Source organism: Podarcis tiliguerta (assembly GCF_965153285.1).
Source record: "Podarcis tiliguerta genome assembly, chromosome: 18".
Classification (NCBI taxonomy): domain Eukaryota; kingdom Metazoa; phylum Chordata; class Lepidosauria; order Squamata; family Lacertidae; genus Podarcis; species Podarcis tiliguerta.
The window spans coordinates 11,145,310-11,163,626 of record NC_139551.1 but is presented as its reverse complement, the minus strand read 5'-3'; the positions used below and the strand labels follow the sequence as shown (position 1 = coordinate 11,163,626).

The window sequence follows — 18,317 nt, the reverse complement described above, 5'->3', positions numbered from 1 at the left end:
CTCAAGGAAACTGAGTTCCCTTACATCTTTAAAAAATTAAGTAATTTCTTTTTTTGGTCTGGGGGGCTGGAATACCCAATGCCTGAGACCAAAACCCACCTATATTTGTAGTTGTGGTGGTTTCTAATGCATATCGGTTTGCTTGAGTTTATTAATCACATCTTACATTTAGTCACTGCTTGGGTGGCAATGGCACTGCGACTGGGCCCACGTTAAACAAACAAGCAAACAAATATCAGGATGAGTTTTCCTCCCACCCCAGAAAAAGCACTGGTTATAACACCAGATTTCAAATGCATCAAGTTAAAAGAATGCCACAGTGGTTTGGGGACACTGGAAACCTCAATAAATTTTTTTTTTTGTTGGGGTGAGGAGACACAAACACACACCGAACAAGAAGCAAGCAGTTCAAAAACCATCTATAAATGTTTTTATTTTGTAAACAATGACATATGTGAGTGTCCCCATGTCCGTTCCAATTCTAGGTTTCCACTTCTATCTTGCGCAACAGAACCTTTCGTTTACAAGTCAGCATTGTTCTAGAAAAAAATCAGGGTTGGTTTTTACAGCCCATCTCTCCATCAAGGGATCCAGTGTCCCCCTAAATCTGTTCTCCGTCAGAGGAAAGTGAGTGTGGGCAGGAACAGGAAAGGGAAAGCAAGGAAGATATTTATTTTTCCTGTCTCCCACTTTGCAAGGAGGTGAGGGCGCAGAACAAGGGTGCATAAGAGCTTTTAAAGGTTTTAGAAACTGCCCAACCCCTTAGCCAAAGACCACCCAAGAGCATCACTCAAGTGCCACAGAAACAGGCAATCTGCAGCTGAAATTTGAGAGAGTGGCTTGTCTCCTTTCTGTCCAGACACCTGGCGATGTTTGCTGACTGTGGTGCCCTGGCTGGCTAGTCTGGGCAGACCCGAACCAGCGCATTCAAGCAGTAAGAAGGAGGACTCCAACTTTCTGATGGCGAGAGCTGTTCAACCGTGGAATGGAAGGTGATGGAGTCTCTTTCCTTGGAGATTTTTAAACAGAGGTTGGGTGGCTGTCTGCCAGGGATCCTTCAGCCGAGATTCCTGCATTGCAGGGGGGTGGACTAGATGGCCCTCAGAGGTCCCTTCCATCTTGACAATTCTGTGAAGTGTGCTAGAGTGGACAAGGCAGCTGCTGCTGGGAGCTTCTGGAGAACCCCTGAGTGGACCTGAAGCCACAGAGATATTAAAAAACAAAAACCCACAGGCAAACTGGTGAGCAGGGTTGCTGTTTTTTGGGCTTTGCACAATGCGATCTGGTTTGCGGCTGGACAGTGGAGGGAGGCGACCCCCTGCTCCTCTGCCTCATTGCTTCTTCTTGATGTCGTCTTGCGAGACCACCGGGGAGAAGAAGGCCGGATTGCGAAGGCAGCGGTACACTAAAAGGTGAGGCCCCACGGCGTATACAAGGTTGAAAAGGGTGACCAGCCACCAGGCACTTTCGGGGGTGCGGTAGGGAAACGGGGTGTGCTGGTGGATCGAAGAGCCAGTATGAGAGAACTGAGCCTGGAAGGAGGAACAGACAGAGAGAGGAGGGCTGTTAGGACGTCCCTATCTTCACCAGAGAAATGTTGGAGGGTAGGGATAAGTCACTAGACAATATTTAGAAGACATCTGAAGGCAGGCCCCACCCCTCTTCCCAAGCCACGCCCTCTCTCTTAAGCCACACCCCTCTCCACAAACCGCACACAGGACTCAGCTATACAGCTGCAAATAAAACATTTTAAGTGGGTGGCTATACCACTGAGCCTTGGGCTTGCCGATCAGAAGGTCGGCGGTTCGAACCCCCGTGAAGGGGTGAGCTCCCGTTGCTCAGTCCCTGCTCCTGCCAACCTAGCAGTTCAAAAGCACGTCAAAGTGCAAGTAGACAAATAGGTACCGCTCTGGTGGGAAGGTAAACGCCGTTTCCATGCGCTGCTCTGGTTCGCCAGAAGCGGCTTAGTCCTGCTGGCCACATGACCTGGAAAAACTGTCTGCAGACAAAATGTCGGCTCCCTCGGCCAGTAAAGTGAGATGAGCGCCGCAACCCCAGAGTTGTCCATGACTGGACTTAACTGGCAGGGGTCCTTTCCCTTTTTTAAAAGTGCAGTATTCAAATGTAACACTAGATGGCGATGATGAGCTACAGCAAATTCAGCATATTTCTCAAAACATTTTTTTAAAAAGCATTTTCACAGCGTTTTTTTATATGTGTGTAGATTCCACCACACTCTCTCAAGCCACAGCCCCCACCAGCCCTGTTTCCCACCCTCCTTGAACATTTTCACCAGGGTGTCCGTGAAATCTGAGCATGCCGGGAAGGAGGACTGAGAGGGCTGTGTGAAAGGCAGTCTGGGAACCAGCCTGTTCTGCACAGAGAAACCTGGCATGTGTTGCTCCGCCCACATTTGGTCATGGCCCCGCCCACCATTGGGATGTGGCCCCCACAAAGCTGCCCAGAACGGAGTGCGGCCCTCGCCTCCCTCAGCTTAGAATACCCTGTGGAAATCCCAGAATTGGAACTGGTGTCCTGTGACAAAGCAGAAGAAAGCTCCTTAGCCCCTGCTGCAGTCCATACGTGTCCACGTTACCTGGGCAACGGCGCCAGCGGAGATCAGGGCCCAGTCGGGCATCCATGAGCTTCCCGGGGTGAGCAATCCGTAAAGGCAGAGGCAGAAATATGGCAGGCCGTAAAACAGGAAGACGAGCATCTGGGAAGAAGGGCAGGCAGGAGAGTCAGGGGGCAGAGCAGAGTGGCAGTCAGAGTTTGGTCGAATCTCAAGGCGACCGCAGAAACTCTTGACTGCCTTTGAGACACAAGGACAAAAAGCAGGCCACTTTTTTTGTTTTTTTAATGAGAAACCGTGTGCTTGCAAAGGCTTGTTGTTAGAATCATAGAATTGGAAGGGAGCCTGAGGATCATCTAGTCCAACCCGCTGCAATGCAGGAACAGGCAGCTGTCCCATAAGGGGATTGAAGCTGCAACCTTGGTGTTCTCAGCGCCCAGCTCCAACTGACGGAGCTATCCAGTTGTTGTTGTTGTTGTCGTCGTTATATTTATACTTATTCCTATCCCGCCTTTCTTGCAGCCAGGACGCTTGCACAAATTAAAACAGCCACAGATAAAATACAGAAAGCTTAAAACATGTAAAAGAGTCAAATGTAATTAAACTCCGACAGAATTTTTTTTAAAAATCATAAAATGCACATAATAAAAACAGCACTATCAAAAAGCCCTTTCCTTAAAACACAGACCTGCGGGAATAGAAAAGCCTTTGCCTGCTGGTGGAAGGACAGTGAGGAGGGAGCCGGTCTGGCTGTCTCAAAGTTGCCTGGGAGCAACCACCTCTTCCTTTCACTCAGTGACGTAGTCTAATTTGTGGCAGATTGAGGTGTGCAATGGATCCAAGCAGGGCTCAGGACTAACAGCTGGCCAAGTATGGGTCCCAATTTCTTCCACAAAAAAATTGTGATTTGATCCCAGAATGTCCTGATTCCCCTGAGGACATCCCTATTTTCATCAGAGAAATGTTGGAGGGTATGGGCTTTGGTGAGTTCTGGCGCTACGAGAGAGGGAGGAAAACCTTTCTCTCTCCACGGACGCTCCCTTTCCCCCGCAGAAGAACAAGAGGCTCTGCTCACCTGGATTTTGGGATAAGCCACCGGGTCGCGCAGGTACGGCTCCTGCTGGTTGATGTAGTCAAAGCAGACGTCCGCCTTGCAGTCCATAACAACCTGGAGGCAAGATCAGGTCAAAGAGGATGGAGGGCAGATTTTGTTGGGGCTTTTTATCAGGAGAAATTAGGAGCAGCTAATGGAAGGACGCGGGTGACACTGTGGTCTAAGCCACAGAGCCTAGGGATTGCAGATCAGAAGGTCGGCGGTTCGAATCCCATGACGGGGTGAGCTCCCATTGCTCGGTCCCTGCTCCTGCCCACCCTAGCAGTACGCCGGCTCCCTTGGCCAATAAAGTGAGATGAGTGCCGCAACCCCAGAGTCGTCCGCCACTGGACCTAACGGTCAGGGGTCCCTTTACCTTTACCTAATGGGAGGAGGGGTGGGCAGCCTCCGGCCCCCAGGCCAAATCTGGCCTAGCATGGGTCCCAGTTTGGACCACAAGGACATTTCTCCGCCTCTAAAGCTACACCCACCTGTCTTACGTACGGCACATTAGGGCAGGGCTGCCAGCTTGGATAAAATATTGAGGGGCACCCCCGCATCATCGATCACATGTTGCGGTGCATGGGCACCATTTGAATGGCAGTGTGCATTAACTATGGAGGGTCCCAGCCCCCTCAAATATTTTATTGGGGGGACGAAGTTGGCACAAGGTAGAGAGAGCCAGCTCCTCGTGGGGAACTTGGTCACTTGGCCAGCCAACGACTCCCAGGCCCCTAACTCCTGGCTGGCTGCCACGGGAGAGGCCACCCACCAGGCTATGGCTACAATGATGGCAGTGGCATAGCGTGGGGGGTGCAGGGGGGGCTGGCCGCACCGGGCGCAACATCTGGGGGTTAGGGTTAGGGGGCGCAAATCCATGGGTTAGGGGGTGCAAATCCACAGGTTAGGGGGCGCAAATTACTTGCCTTGCCCCGGGTGCTGACAACCCACGCTACGCCACTGAATGATGGGCAGTTGTCAGGTGGGTTGCCCACCCACCCCACAAACTTGTCAAAGTTGGGCCATATTGGGGGGCACGACAATGAAAGAGCAGAACTGATAAGGATTTGGGTTTTGTTTTATAAAGCAAGGAAATTTGGGGAAATGATATGTGATGAGATAAAACAGATCTTTAAAGTGATTATATATTTTCAAAAATCAAGCTCTTCTCCTAGGGATTATAGGGACAGAAGATTACGCTGTTTATGTATGTGAACAGCAACGTATTTTCTCTATGCATAAAAATGGAAAGAAGAAGAATGGATTAGTGAAGTGGTGGACTATGCTGAATCAGCAAAGCTAATAGCTAAAAGGAGAGAGCTTAACGATGATTGCTTTATGAAAGAATGGAAGCCTTTTTCGGACTATTTAAAGAAATAGGACCGTATGATGAATTCACAAGCAGGATTTGAACTATGAGTAACAGAACGAATGAGAGATTATTGAATTATTGTCATAATGTAAGGGAGGGAAGACAGGGGGAGAAATAAAAAACGCCCTGGAAAATGGGAGGGGACGTTGACCAAGCAAAAGAAGAATCTGTTCTGTATTGGAATGCACATGTGAAATTTCTGGAAATTTAATGAAATATATTTGGCACCAAAAAAAAAAATGATTTTTTTAAAAAAAGATGGTTCTGGTCCTCATGAATTCTGTTTGGGCATCTGTCTCACTGACTTGGCAGCGGGTCTCCAGGTTTTCAAGCAGGGAATTGCATCCTCCACCCCAACCCCCTACCTGGAGGGGACCAAACTGGGACATTCTGCCTGCAAAGCAGGTACTCTAACCACTGAGCAATGCTGCCTCCGGAAGATAACCATATGCTCACCAGTCCCCGGAACAGAGTGAAGCTGATGTCGAATAGGAAGAAGCCCACCAGGACCAAGTCCAGCGGGCGCTGCAGGAGGCTTTTGCGCTGCTCTTCCGAAACCTTCCCCAAAGGAGAAAAAAGGAAAGTAAGCTGACAGAATGATAGAACTGTTGAGCTGGAAGGAACCCCAGGGGCCATCTAGTCCAACCCCCTGCGGGTCTTGAGTTGATGGTGCGTTTGATATGTGTTGCATGAGCCTATAAACCAGGAGTGGCTGGAGTATAAATAATAACATTATTATTATTATTATTATTATTATTATTATTATTATTATTGGTTCTGAAACTCAGGCGTGGAGGTCTGACCGGCTCTGGGGATTTTGCTGTCCCCTGTTGGAAACAGGGCACTGTGCTGGGCAGTCTGAGTCACCAAGGCAGTTCCTTATAGGCCCTACAGGGCTATAATCAGTTGCCATAGTAACTGACTGTATCTTCTGCGGACATTCGCAGTCTATCTCACCCCACATGTGGGGCTTTTCTGTTTGAGGAAGTTTTTTATGTTTGACGTCTTATTATGTTTTTATATGTGCTGGAAGCCGCCCAGAGTGGCTGGGGAAACCCGGACAGATGGGTGAAGAATTAATAATAATAATAATAATAATAATTTCCTAGCGCTTGAGCTGGAACCCGCAGTTGGTGCAGAATGCTGCATCAAGATTGCTGACAGGAGTGAGACGCCATCTGAGTGTCACTTCTGTGCTCAGAGATCTTCATTGGTTGACAATTGGCTACCGGGCCAAGTTCAAACAAGCAAATAAAACCCCTTAACCACTTGCGGAAAGTGGTTGTTTTGCTGATGGGAAATGAGGTCACCTATGACATCACCTCACATCATGCAGGCTCCTTCAGCCACTTCAATCTGCAGAACTGCCACCGTCACAGGATGACTGCGATCATTTGGGTGTGACTGCACCGAACTTTGGAAGTCCTGTCTGATTGGCTGCTGCTAAAAGCCTTTTTTCCTGTTTTTCATTTAGGCAAGCCTAGCCAGATGTCTCAACGTGTTTTCTTTTAAACTGATAGATGGCTTTAGTTATTCTTATTTTCAAATGCTTTCCATCACTGTTGCTGTTTTTTTGCAGGGGGCGTGTTTCTGATTATTGTTTTATTCTGACCATAGATTGCTTTGACCACCATAAAATCATAGAATCATATGGGGATTGAACTCGCAACTTTTGTGTTATCGGCACCCCATGCTCTAACCAACTGAGCTATCCCTGCTGAAAGCTGTACTTAAATCTCCTGATGTGTGATTAAAAAAGAAAGAAAGAAAGGAGAGGAACCACTGGGGAGGTCAATTGGGAACAAGATTCTGGACCGGGCAGACCTTTGCTCTGATCCAAGAAGGCTCTTCTGACTGTGGTTTAGGGCAGCTAAGAAGAACCTCCACTCAAAAGGGCAGTCTACCTCCTACCAAATGCTGGAGGAAAGAGAAGGTTGGTGCCTCTGAGGCCTTCCTGGGCTGGGGGGTTTCTAGCTGCCAGAGACAGGATGCTTTGGCTTAGAAGGAGATTTCTTCCATTACCTTATCGGCCGTCTCGAGGGACAACGTCTTGGGCTGGGCAAAGATCCTGGAGGCAGCCCAAATGAGGGCGAGGAGCAAAGGGATATTGAGGAAGAAGTCCGGACGGATCTCAGAACCGTATTTCCCTGGGAAAGCAAGGATTGGTCTCAGTCCACCCACAAGTTTAACAACAACAACAACAACAATTTTTTATTTATACCCGTCCCGGTTCAAAAGCCAGGCTCAGGGCAGCTAACAACAAATTTAAAACACTTAATTGTAAAAGCAGCATAAAATACAGTATAGAAACATGAATAACAATAAAATTCAAAGTTCAGAAATCAATTTAGGGGAAATCCATCTAATAAGCATTAGATAATGACCAGGGCTAGCTGGCTGAATTGGTCCTATTTGGGCCAGCGAGGAGGCCAGGGGAGAATTAACTGTGGGGTCTCAGAGCAGGTGATCTTCATAAAAGGGGAGAGGGAGGGAAGGGAAATAAAAGATCAGGCTGGATTCAAATTAAAGGCCAGGCGGAATAGCTCTGTTTTACAGGCCCAATGTAAGGAGGTTAAATCCTGCAGGGCCCTGGTCTCCTGGGACAGAGCATTCCACCAGGTCGGAGCCATCACTGAGAAGGCCCTGGCCCTGGTGGAGGAAAGTCTGACTTCCTTAGGACCCGGGACCTCTAAACTGTGATTATTCATGGACCTTAAGGTCCTCTGTGGGGCAGACCAGGAGAGGCAGTCCCGTAAATAAAAGGGCCCTAAGCCACAAAGTTAAATCTTGGGGACGCCAGTCAAGTCTCCTGGGGGACTTTATTAGAACATGGATGGTGGAATAATCTGCCCCCCACATCCCAGCGATTGCGGGACTCCAAACCCCTGCAGCCCTTGGCTGAGGTGGAGGGAATGGATGAGTTTGCCACCTTCGGGTCTCCACTCTGGATTTCTGTAGGCTTCACTCCTTAGTCTTCTCTTCTCCCAAAGATGCCCCACAAGGCAGCAGAAGTTTCCCTTCTTCTAAATGGGCTCCCTTCCCAGGTGGGCGAGCCCCATCTGCCCCTCACTCCCCTCTGCAGAAACTGTCTTCTTGACCATTATGTAAAAAACTAATACAAAATTATTATTAAGAAAAGAAAAGAATGTGCATGTATCTTTAAGAGAGAGAGAGGTGGTCGCGTTAGGACACCTCCAGGCCCTGCGCCACCAATCTCAGGCTTTAGCTCAATGAACAGAGCACTTGCTTCGCATGCATAGAATCACAGAGCTGGAAGGGACCCCAGGGTCATCTAGTCTAACCCCGAGGAATGCAACAGGTCCCAGGTCCCATCCCCGGCCTTTCCAGGGAGAGCTGTGGAAAGGCTCCCTCTCTTGAGCCTCGGAGAGCTGTTGCTGCCAGCCTGTGCTGACAATACTTTGCTAGATGGGCCAGGGGTCTATCTCATTAGAAGGCAGCTTTCTGTTGAACCTAGTTCTTCATTCAAGACCATGAGGACTAGACTCTTGGTTTATTTTTCCCTGAAATGAAAGGGCAAAGAGGTCGAACACCTGCTGTGCACACAGAAGGACTGGGAAAGAAAGGTACTCTCTGCCTGAACCCCTGGCCAGCTGCTGCTGCCAGCCCGTGTGGATGATACTGGTTTGGGTGGACCATGTGGTCTGGCTCAGAAGAAAGGCAGCTTGTTGCGGTGTGTCAGAAATCCTACCCAGCAGTCTGGACAAATCCCTAACAGAAGCATAGTATAGTTGGAAGGGACCCAAGGGTCATCTAGTCCAACCCCCTGCAGTGCCGAAATCTCAGCCAAAGCTGAGATAAGGAGAACCAAACTCCTGCTCTTCCCATTTTTCATTCGAAAGGGAGGGTTATGGCAAGCGTTTGTCAGGGAGCAACTCACCAACCACATTCCCCAGCAGGTAGACGACAAAGTTCATGGTGAGGGATCCGACCCAGTAGAGCCCAAGGTTCCGGTAACTCTTCCTGGAGAGCAAACAGAGAGTCAGCACAGCTTGCCTACTCAGCCCCACCAAGTACAATTGGGGTCTATTCCCCCATCCCTCACTCCAGGCCTGAAAAATCCTCTGCCTGGCACCTTTACAAAGGTTCTGCAAAATCCCCAGCAGAACGGACGACCTCTGGACTCTCTTTTGTTGGAGGTTTTTAAACAGATGACCCTTGATATTCCTTCCAGCTCTACAAGTTTATGACAACAGACCCATCTCACCTTTGAGTGATGGCTGCAATCATGGCCAGCTGGAGGGCGAAGTGGGTGGTGGCAGCCCAATAGCAGCTCATCATACCGTGAGCTGTGCTTAGGTATGGCTCACCCTATAGGAAGCAGAAACCAAGACGTCAGTCACGGCCAGAGACCTGTCCCGTCCTTCAACCATCCAAATTATTGGGATTATTATTATTATTATTATTATTATTATTATTTGCACAAACAGTCCAGATCCAATGATTCCCAGGCACCTCCATATGGTGAAGACATCAGGCACCATCCTGGCACTGGGCATCCTCACTTGGTCACAGGTGGCCAATAGGTGCAAAGAGTGCCTGGCTAATTTTGAGCACCGGCTGTTAATGGCGTCACTACCTATGCCCAAGCTGTAGAAAGGTACAGATGTACCCTCTTCTCATGAAAGGTCTTGTGTCTCCGGGGACCTGGGTGAAAGGAAACCTGGCTGAAAGGTTTTATGTGATAAAACCACCCACCGCTCAGAGAAAGGTTTGAAGAGTCTGATATGGGTAGCACACCCTCCGCGCCCTCCCGGTTGCACTCCTGCCTGCGAGGACTTGCCTGTCTCGTGTAGCCTTCCAGGAAGCTGCTTATGTAGCCATCTTCTTCCAGAACAATGACGGCGTTGATTCCCGACACGAAGGAAAGTACAACGAACACTGCAGGGATATGGAGAAATAAATATTTGTGTTTTCCACTGAATGCACTTTTGAGTTTCATGAGGGATAGCGACATATATATTTTTTGAAAGGTGACCAGGTGGTCAGCTGTTTACACACATACATTAAACACACAGAGAGAGAAAGAGAAGCAGGGAAAGGAGGGGGGGCAGGCATGAAGATGCCCAAAGAGAGGAGAGACTTACCATAGAAGAGGGCATCCTCAGAGTCACTTGCGGAGTAAACCAGAGCAAACAAGAGTAAGAGGATCCCGAAGGCAGTCACTGGGTTGGCCGAGGGGCTGCAAGCGAGGAGAAGGTGAAAGGGGGAGAAGAAAACAAGGATGGATCCAAAGTTAAAAACAATGAAAAAGAAGCAACATGTTTGGTTTTGCGTGGCTTGACCATTTCTTCATATGCCCAGACATCCTGCTACTTTCACGTAAGAGTCATCCTGCTGGATCAAGCCCACAGGGCCCACCTAGTCTAGCATCCTGGCCTCGATTCGGAAGTCTGCTGCCGACAACTGGGGGGAGGCAGAGCACAGCCGTCCTAGCTAGGAGACATCGACAGCATACCCTCCAACATTTCTCTAGGGATGGAGATGGCCTATTTAACAACAACAACAATTTTTATAACCCCCCCCACCCCATCTGCCTGGGTTGCTCCAACCGGTCTGGGCGGCTTGCAACATATATAAAAACAAAATAAAACATTAAACATTAAAACAGCTTCCCTATATGGGGCTGGTAATGGGACGCGGGTGGCGCTGTGGGTTAAAGCCTCAGCGCCTAGGACTTGCCGATCGAAAGGTCGGCGGTTCGAATCCCCGCGGCGGGGTGCGCTCCCGTCGTTCGGTCCCAGCGCCTGCCAACCTAGCAGTTCGAAAGCACTCTCGGGTGCAAGTAGATAAATAGGGACCGCTTACTAGCGGGAAGGTAAATGGCGTTTCTGTGTGCGGCTCTGGCTCGCCAGAGCAGCGATGTCACGCTGGCCACGTGACCCGGAAGTGTCTCCGGACAGCGCTGGCCCCCTGCCTCTTGAGTGAGATGGGCGCACAACCCTAGAGTCTGTCAAGACTGGCCCGTACGGGCAGGGGTACCTTTACCTTTACCTTTATATGGGGCTGCCTTCAGATGTCTTCTAAAGATAATAAACTATTATTATTATTATTATTATTATTATTATTATTATTATTATTATTTAGTACTAGTAGTAGTATTATATAGGATTTCCCTATTTTCATTGGAGAAATGTTGGATGCCATGAAAATGCTTTGTGAGTCCACATCTAATCTTGCCCTTTTATCAAATTTATTCCTTGGTTTGTGCTTTTCTTTTTGGCAACCTACTGAAAAATAAAATAACATAAAACTGGGATTAAGGGCTTTTCTCAGCTAGGTGGAGGTTGTGTGTTGTGTGTCCTAATAGAGCAGTGGTGCAGGGAGTCACCTTCCTTCTGGTAGGGAGTGCGCTGTGGGGTGGGGAACAACAAAACCTGGCGGGGCCAGGAGGGTCAGTTGCGCAGGGGGAGGGAAGCACCCCCGCTTTCATCTGAGGCATGTTAGAGGGTATCATTTCAGCTCTTTATTCCAAACCCTGAGGACTAGAACTTTGGGTTTGAGGAAGGGCCATAGCTCTCCAGGCTTCCAGGCAGAAAGTCTGTGTGCAGATCAAGGCTGGAGATCAAGGCTGCAACCATCTGCATGCACAGGAGCTGTTCTGCTGCAACCCTGGTCTGAAACCGGAATTGACATTCAGGTCACACAAAAAACCCCTTTCCTCTGCAAACCTGCAGTTCCAGCACCTGCAGATGTCAGCTGGGAAGGGGTAGGGAGAGCCCCTGGGCTGCAAATTGAAAGGTGGTTTTCTCTGTGTGTGTGTGTGTGTGTGAGAGAGAGAGAGAGGCAGCTCAGAAGCAGCCACTGTGCATCAGCCACACAGCTGCAATGCAGATCCAGACCAAACTCAGAAACCTCCTTGCAGCAGATTATATATATATGGCTCTAGAAAAAGTGCCACTCAGCATCCGCAGAGCTGCACAGGGGGTCTTTCCAGATCAATTGCTGCCTGCAGTGGAAGCTGGCAGAGGACAAGTGGATCACGGAGGAAGAAGATTTATCCCGGTTCAGATTTTTTTAAAGGGCTCTTTCAGCAGATGCACAAGCGATAAAACTCCATGCGTGGATTAGGGTCCCTTCCCTGGAAGAGGAGAGCAGGATTCTGGTCCTCATGAACAAAGGGCTGAATTACAAGGAACCCAGGAAGTTTCAGACCCTTCAAGTGTCCCTGTTTTCCAAGGACAGTCCCGGATTTACAGAAGCCATCCTGGTTTCTGATTTGATCCCGGAATGTCCCACTTTTCTTTAGGAAACTCTACAGTTATATGATTCTGTGAAATACATATATGCCACCCTGGGCTCCTTGGGGCAAAGGGTGGGATATAAATGCAATTTCTCTCTCTGTTTGTGTGTGATTGAGTGGTATATAGAATCATAGAACTGCAGAGTTGGAAGGGATCCCGAGGGTCATCTAGTCCAACCCCCGGCAACGCTGGAATATTTTGCCCAGTGTGATTCTCTAACCCACAACTCTGAGATTAAAAGTCTCATGCTCTACTGACTGAGCTATCCTCCATTAGTTATAGGACGTGGTGGCGCTGTGGTCTAAACCACTGAGCCTCTTGGGTTTGCCGATCGGAAGGTCAGAGGTTCGAATCCCCACGACGGGGTGAGCTCCCGTTGCTCAGTCCCAGCTTCTGCCACTCTAGCAGTTTGAAAGCACACCAGTGCAAGTAGATAAATAGGTACCACTCTGGCAGGAAGGTAAACAGCGTTTCCATGCGCTCTTGCACTCGTCACGGTGCGCTAGAAGTGGTTTAGTCATTCTGGCCACATGACCGGAAAGCTGTCTGTGGACAAATGCCGGCTCACTCGGCCTGAAGCGAGATGAGTGCAGCAACCCAATAGTCAAGTTTGACTGGACTTAACTGTCCAGGGGTCCTTCACCTTTACCATTACTTATACTACTTGAATATATATATAGTGGTACCTCAGGTTACATACGCTTCAGGTTACAGACTCCGCTAACCCAGAAATAGTACCTCGGGTTAAGAACTTTGCTTCAGGATGGAACAGAAATCAGGCTCCGGCGGTGCGGCAGCAGCAGGAGGCCCCATTAGCTAAAGTGGTGCTTCAGGTTAAGAACAGTTTCAGGTTAAGAACGGACCTCCGGAACGAATTAAGTTCTTAACCCGAGGTACCACTGTATATATTTAATGGATATTTAGAGATAGACTGCACCTGAACTTGGGGTTTCAATTTATTCCTTTAAAAACAACAACCTTGCAAGCTATTCATTAGCTGATGTGGCTAATAGGAAGGCTGCTTGCATGTCGCCAACCTGCCCATCCCCGCTCAAGGGTAAGCCTAGCTATGATTCACCAGGCTGCTGGGCCAGATAGCAGGTCCCTGTTTCCCAGATAGCGCAGGGAAAAGATCAAAGTTCGGCCACCTGTCCAGAGTGCATCAGGCGTCAGCCAGCAGAGTCTTTAGGACACAAGTCCGGCAGCTGCCAGACCAGGCCAAGCGGGGGGGGGGGGGGGTGTTTGCAAATGGACCCAATGCGACCCTTACTAAAATAGTAGGGGGAAACTGCAGTAAATATGTTCTCTGCAGCAGTTTGACAGTTGTTTGTTTGTTTGTTTAATTACAGTGGTACCTTGGGTTACATACGCCTCAGGTTACAGACTCTGCTTACCCAGAAATAGTACCTCGGGTTAAGAACTTTGCTTCAGGATGAGAACAGAAATCGTGCAGCGGCAGTGGGAGGCCCCATTAGCTACAGTGGTACCTCAGGTTAAGAACAGTTTCAGGGTAAAAACAGACCTCCGGAACAAATTAAGTTCTTAACCCGAGGTACCACTGTAATTGATTTTCCAAAACTCAACTTTCCTCACCCCGCGCCATGATTTCCTCAATTTCTCTATTACTGCTGCATATTGTAATTATATCATGCCTTTTTTCCTCCAACTTTTTCCTCAGTATCTTGATTACTGCTGTCCTTACTCCAAACCTGTTAGCATTTTAGCATATTTACAATGGTTGTTTTTTAAAAATATCGCCTACAAATATTTTCCAATCTTCCTTAAAGACTGACTCATCTCACTCCTTAATTTTCCTAGCTAAACTTGCTAATTCAGCATATTCCATAAACTTCACCTGCCACTCCTCTGCTTGTGGCCTCTTCTTCCTTGGAGGTTTTTAGGCAGAGGTTGAACAGCCGTCTGTCATGGACGCTTTCATTGAGATTCCTGCATTGCAGGGGGTTGGACTAGATGACCCTCAGAGGTCTCCTCCAACTCTACAATTCTATAATTCTATGCAGCTAGAAAGCTGATAGCCAAACAGGGGTAAGTTGGCAATTGTCCGCTTTGTAACAGGAGTGAGAAATCCAGCATGGAATATTAATGCATGCATTAAAAAAAAAAAAATAGATGTGAGAAATAATGGGGGGGGGGGTCTCATCCAAAAGTTGTTATGTCATTTGCTGACTATTCGAGTCGTAGAGGTTGAAATAAAAAAATTAAGGTTATATATATATATATATATATATATATATATATATATATATCAAACTGCATATATAAACCACATGTCTGAAACCCCACAGAAAAAGTCCGGAAACCATTTTGTCCGTTCCAAATTGACCTCAAATATTTCTCTGCAAGGTCGAAGGAAAATGGAAAAGCCTCCCCATTGTCTTTTCCTTCACAAATCCTGTCTTAAGAGTATGTCTGTCTGTGTATGAATAGGGTGAGCCTGTGACCTGGCTCAGGAACTAAGTGTTTGTCATTACAAAAGACTGGCCAGGCTCCCCAGGATATCCAGCCAAGTGACCATTAACAGGTAACCTGCCAGACAGGAGATAAACAATGCACTCAGATTTCTGTTGTAGACCACCTTTTCTGTGATGTAGGGATGATGTATCTGGGGGGGGGGGGTCTTGGGTTACACCCCTTCTGTGATGTATGTATGATGTATGGAGGGGTGGTCTTGAGCTCCAGGGCGGGCAATTTAAAATGTCTATATAAGGACGGGCACACCTTTGTTTGGGGTCCTCCTTCTTCTGCGTGTGAAGGGGGCACCCTGTTGCAACAGTTCAATAAAAACCAGGCTTATGAGCTGCTTTGCTTCTCAATATTCTCTGGTTGGCCTCTGTTATTTTCTCTGACTGATGGAGAATCCACAAATGACTCTATAAGGGCTCTTGTGTCCCCCATAAGGGAAGAAGGGCAGATTTTTGTTTATTACAAGGTCAAAGCAACAATAGTGGGAAGGTTTGGTTGGAAGTAATGCAGACTTTGTTCATAAACTGGCAAAACTGAACAGGAACAAATAAAGCTGCCTTTATGGCTGTTGGTTCATCTGTCTCAGTAGTGTCTGCACTGACTGGCAGAAGCTCCCCAGGGTTTCAAGCAAGGAGTCTTTTCCATCCCTACCTGAAGTTGGACTGAACCTGGTTCTCTTTGTGCAAAGCAGATGCTGCAACCACTGAGCTGCTTCTTCCTTAAACGGCTCTTCCCCATCCACACATTTCTGAAAAGGGCAGTTTTAAATAGGTGCATCGCCTGCTCTGACCTGTAGCAGCAACTCCAGGATTACATACCCTCCAACATTTCTCCAATGAAAATAGGGGTGTCCTGTTTACTGCTACTAATAATAACAGCAATAATTTTATTATTTATACCCCACTCATCTGGCTGGGTTGCCCCAGCCATTCTGGGCGGCTTCCAATAAATATTAAAACATTAAATATCAAAAATCTTCTCTATCCAGGGCTGCCTTCAGATGCCTTCTAAAGGTGTACAGTTACTTATCTCCTTGGCTTGGGGGTCGCATAACTCCAGACCCTCCAACATTTCTCTGATGAAAATAGGGATGTCCTAAGGAAAAGCGGGACATTCCAGGATCAAATCAGAAACCGGGCGGCTTCTGTAAATCCGGGACCGTCCCTGGAAAATAGGGACTGGGTCTGGGATTTCAGACTGGGGACACTGAAAATGCTGGGGATCTGCGCCCCAATTCTTATGTTTGTCGATCCTCAGGTAGAACCATAGGATTGTGGAGTTGAAGCGGACCCCCAACCCCCCTGTGTGCGGCAGGAATCGCTCTACATTAATAGGGGAGGCTGTTGCCCTATAGAGCATGCCCATTCCTTCAGATGGCAATATTGAAGAAGCGTGGCATGGTTAAACTGTGGAACTCCCTGCCACAGGATTAAACAAAGTCAGAGGCAGCAATGCTTCTGGATTCCAGTTGCTGCAGGACAGGAGAGGGCTCATGGGCTCAAATCCTGCTTGCAAGATTTTTTTTTTTTAAAAAAAAAAGCTTAACTAAAAGTAGAAATAATCTGAATATTTGAAATTGAAATGCTTGCTGAGATGCCACCATCTCCCTCCCTAGCGAGCATTTCCCTAGAAAAAGTCAGTGCCTGCTTTTTGCAGGCAGCATATCATGTCATCCTTCATTGCAATGTGCAAGCTATTCTCTGCAGAACATCAGAATTCAGGATACTACAGCATCTTTCTTGCTCAGCCAGGCACCACTTGTGCCAGGCAGATGTCATTCTGTACCTTGCGGAGAGCAAAGACCTGGCTAGGGCTGACAAGGGCAAGAGAGCATCTCCCTGGGCTGTGCTTACTAGAAAAACTGCATTGGGGAAAAGGAGGGATTTGAGAAGGAAGTGCTGAAAAGGTTTTCAGCAAATCCAAAAAACCTTTAAAAAACAATATGAAAAAGGCGTGTTCTTTGTAATTTTGCGAAATATACTCGCCAATTGCATGAAAGGTACTCCCTGATGTTAATTCTCTATTTGACTTCCTAGCTTTCAAATGAATGAAGATTTTGACGGATTTTTCTGAGCATTTGGGGTCAAAAGAAAGTAATTTGGAACAACTGCTGCTGAAACATTTCATTCCGAATCTGCTAGACAGAGCCAGGCAGAGGATGGGGACGGGTGGGTGCCATGCCCACCCCCACAACACAAATCCTGGCTCTGCGCATTCAGGTTTCCCATTGTGGCATCTGAGTGACAACTGTGGGTCACTGGTCTCATCCAGGAGGCTTTTCTTAGGTCCTTAACAAGTAATAAAGCAAAACAGTCCAGTAAAACAATGCACCAAAATGGCACTAAAATTGCCTTCTTGACAAGTTGCAAGATCGGCCTGCAAAACCCCCAAACCACCTCCTTGGCCTTAATACGTAACTAAGAATTCCTTTCTTAAAGCAATAAAGAAATAAAATCAGCAGAGTCACCCCACAGTCCCTTTGAATGGCCGTGCTCCAATGGGGGAAATTTCCAATAAGCTGACGTCCCCGTTTTCATCGGAGAAAGATTGGAGGGGACGCCTCTATTTTCATCAGAGAAATGTTGGAGGGTATGGAATAGGATGTCCCCGTTTTCATTGGAGAAATGTTGGAGGGTATGTTGGCAGGACCCAGAATGTATGTTTTACCTGCATGATTGCTTTGGCTGCTCCCAAGAGGGCCAGGGTCAGATGGCCAGGTGGGGGTGATCACCGGAGAGGAGATTCAGAAATGGTCAGGGTTGTTATTATTTCTCTCCCCCCCGCCCCCCGACGACGCCTTCACATGATACTCACTTGTCCAGGACAGCCAGGCCGCCCATCATGTAGAAGGGGAAGGCAAAGAGGAACAAGGCGACGGTCAAAAAGAGTGGATGCGGTTTCATGGTAAGAAAAAAAGTTCCACGTGGCTCAGCCGGCTGGGAGTGCAAGGTCGTGGGAATGCACTGGGAAAAAAGTTGGAGGGTTAAGCGGCCGGCCAGCCAGCCTGACACGCAGCCGTTCCTCTCGCAGCTCCAGCGACGCCTCGCCAGCCGCTTTCCCACACAGCCCACCCCATAGGCAAAAGGGAACTATTTGGCAGTCCAAAGGTCAAAGGAGAGAGACTGCCTTGCACAAGACCCAGGGACCCACCTTTTAAAAGGGCGACACAGCTTTTTTAAACACTTGCTTCTGTCCGCATGTCCTTTATTGGGGCTCCCATTATCACCAGCCCTGACCACTGGGCAAGCTGATCGCTGGGAGCCCCAGGTGGCAAAGCACATAATGGCAACTAGACATTTTGTTTTGGCAACTGCAACCTTGGTTTAAGGAGTTATTTGGCCCCTTGCTGATATATCCAAGTTTCTAACTGTGCCCGGGGTTTCGAATTATTGGCATCCGCTTGTCTCGAGACAATGGAGTGTGCCTGCTTGGCTGAAGTCAAATGGATTTGCAGCATCGAAGTGACCTCCCTGGAGGGCAAGCCTGGTCAGTGTGTCTGGAGGTCCTGGGCTCCCCAGACAAGACTCAGGGGAT

General features: G+C 48.1%; 1 protein-coding gene across 1 annotated transcript; it reads right to left on the bottom strand.

Moving 5' to 3' along the window:
• Positions 1-402: 402 nt before the first annotated feature.
• Positions 403-17,872, bottom strand: TM6SF2 (transmembrane 6 superfamily member 2). The gene is made up of 10 exons (XM_083421303.1): positions 17,598-17,872; positions 10,143-10,237; positions 9,839-9,936; positions 9,263-9,366; positions 8,936-9,018; positions 7,060-7,184; positions 5,494-5,595; positions 3,648-3,740; positions 2,597-2,716; positions 403-1,532 (listed from the first exon to the last, which is right to left on the bottom strand). The coding sequence occupies exons 1-10, from the start codon at positions 17,684-17,686 to the stop codon at positions 1,332-1,334; spliced, it is 1,110 nt and encodes a 369-aa protein (XP_083277429.1). The 5' UTR covers positions 17,687-17,872; the 3' UTR covers positions 403-1,331.
• Between the last annotated feature and the right edge of the window lie 445 nt (positions 17,873-18,317).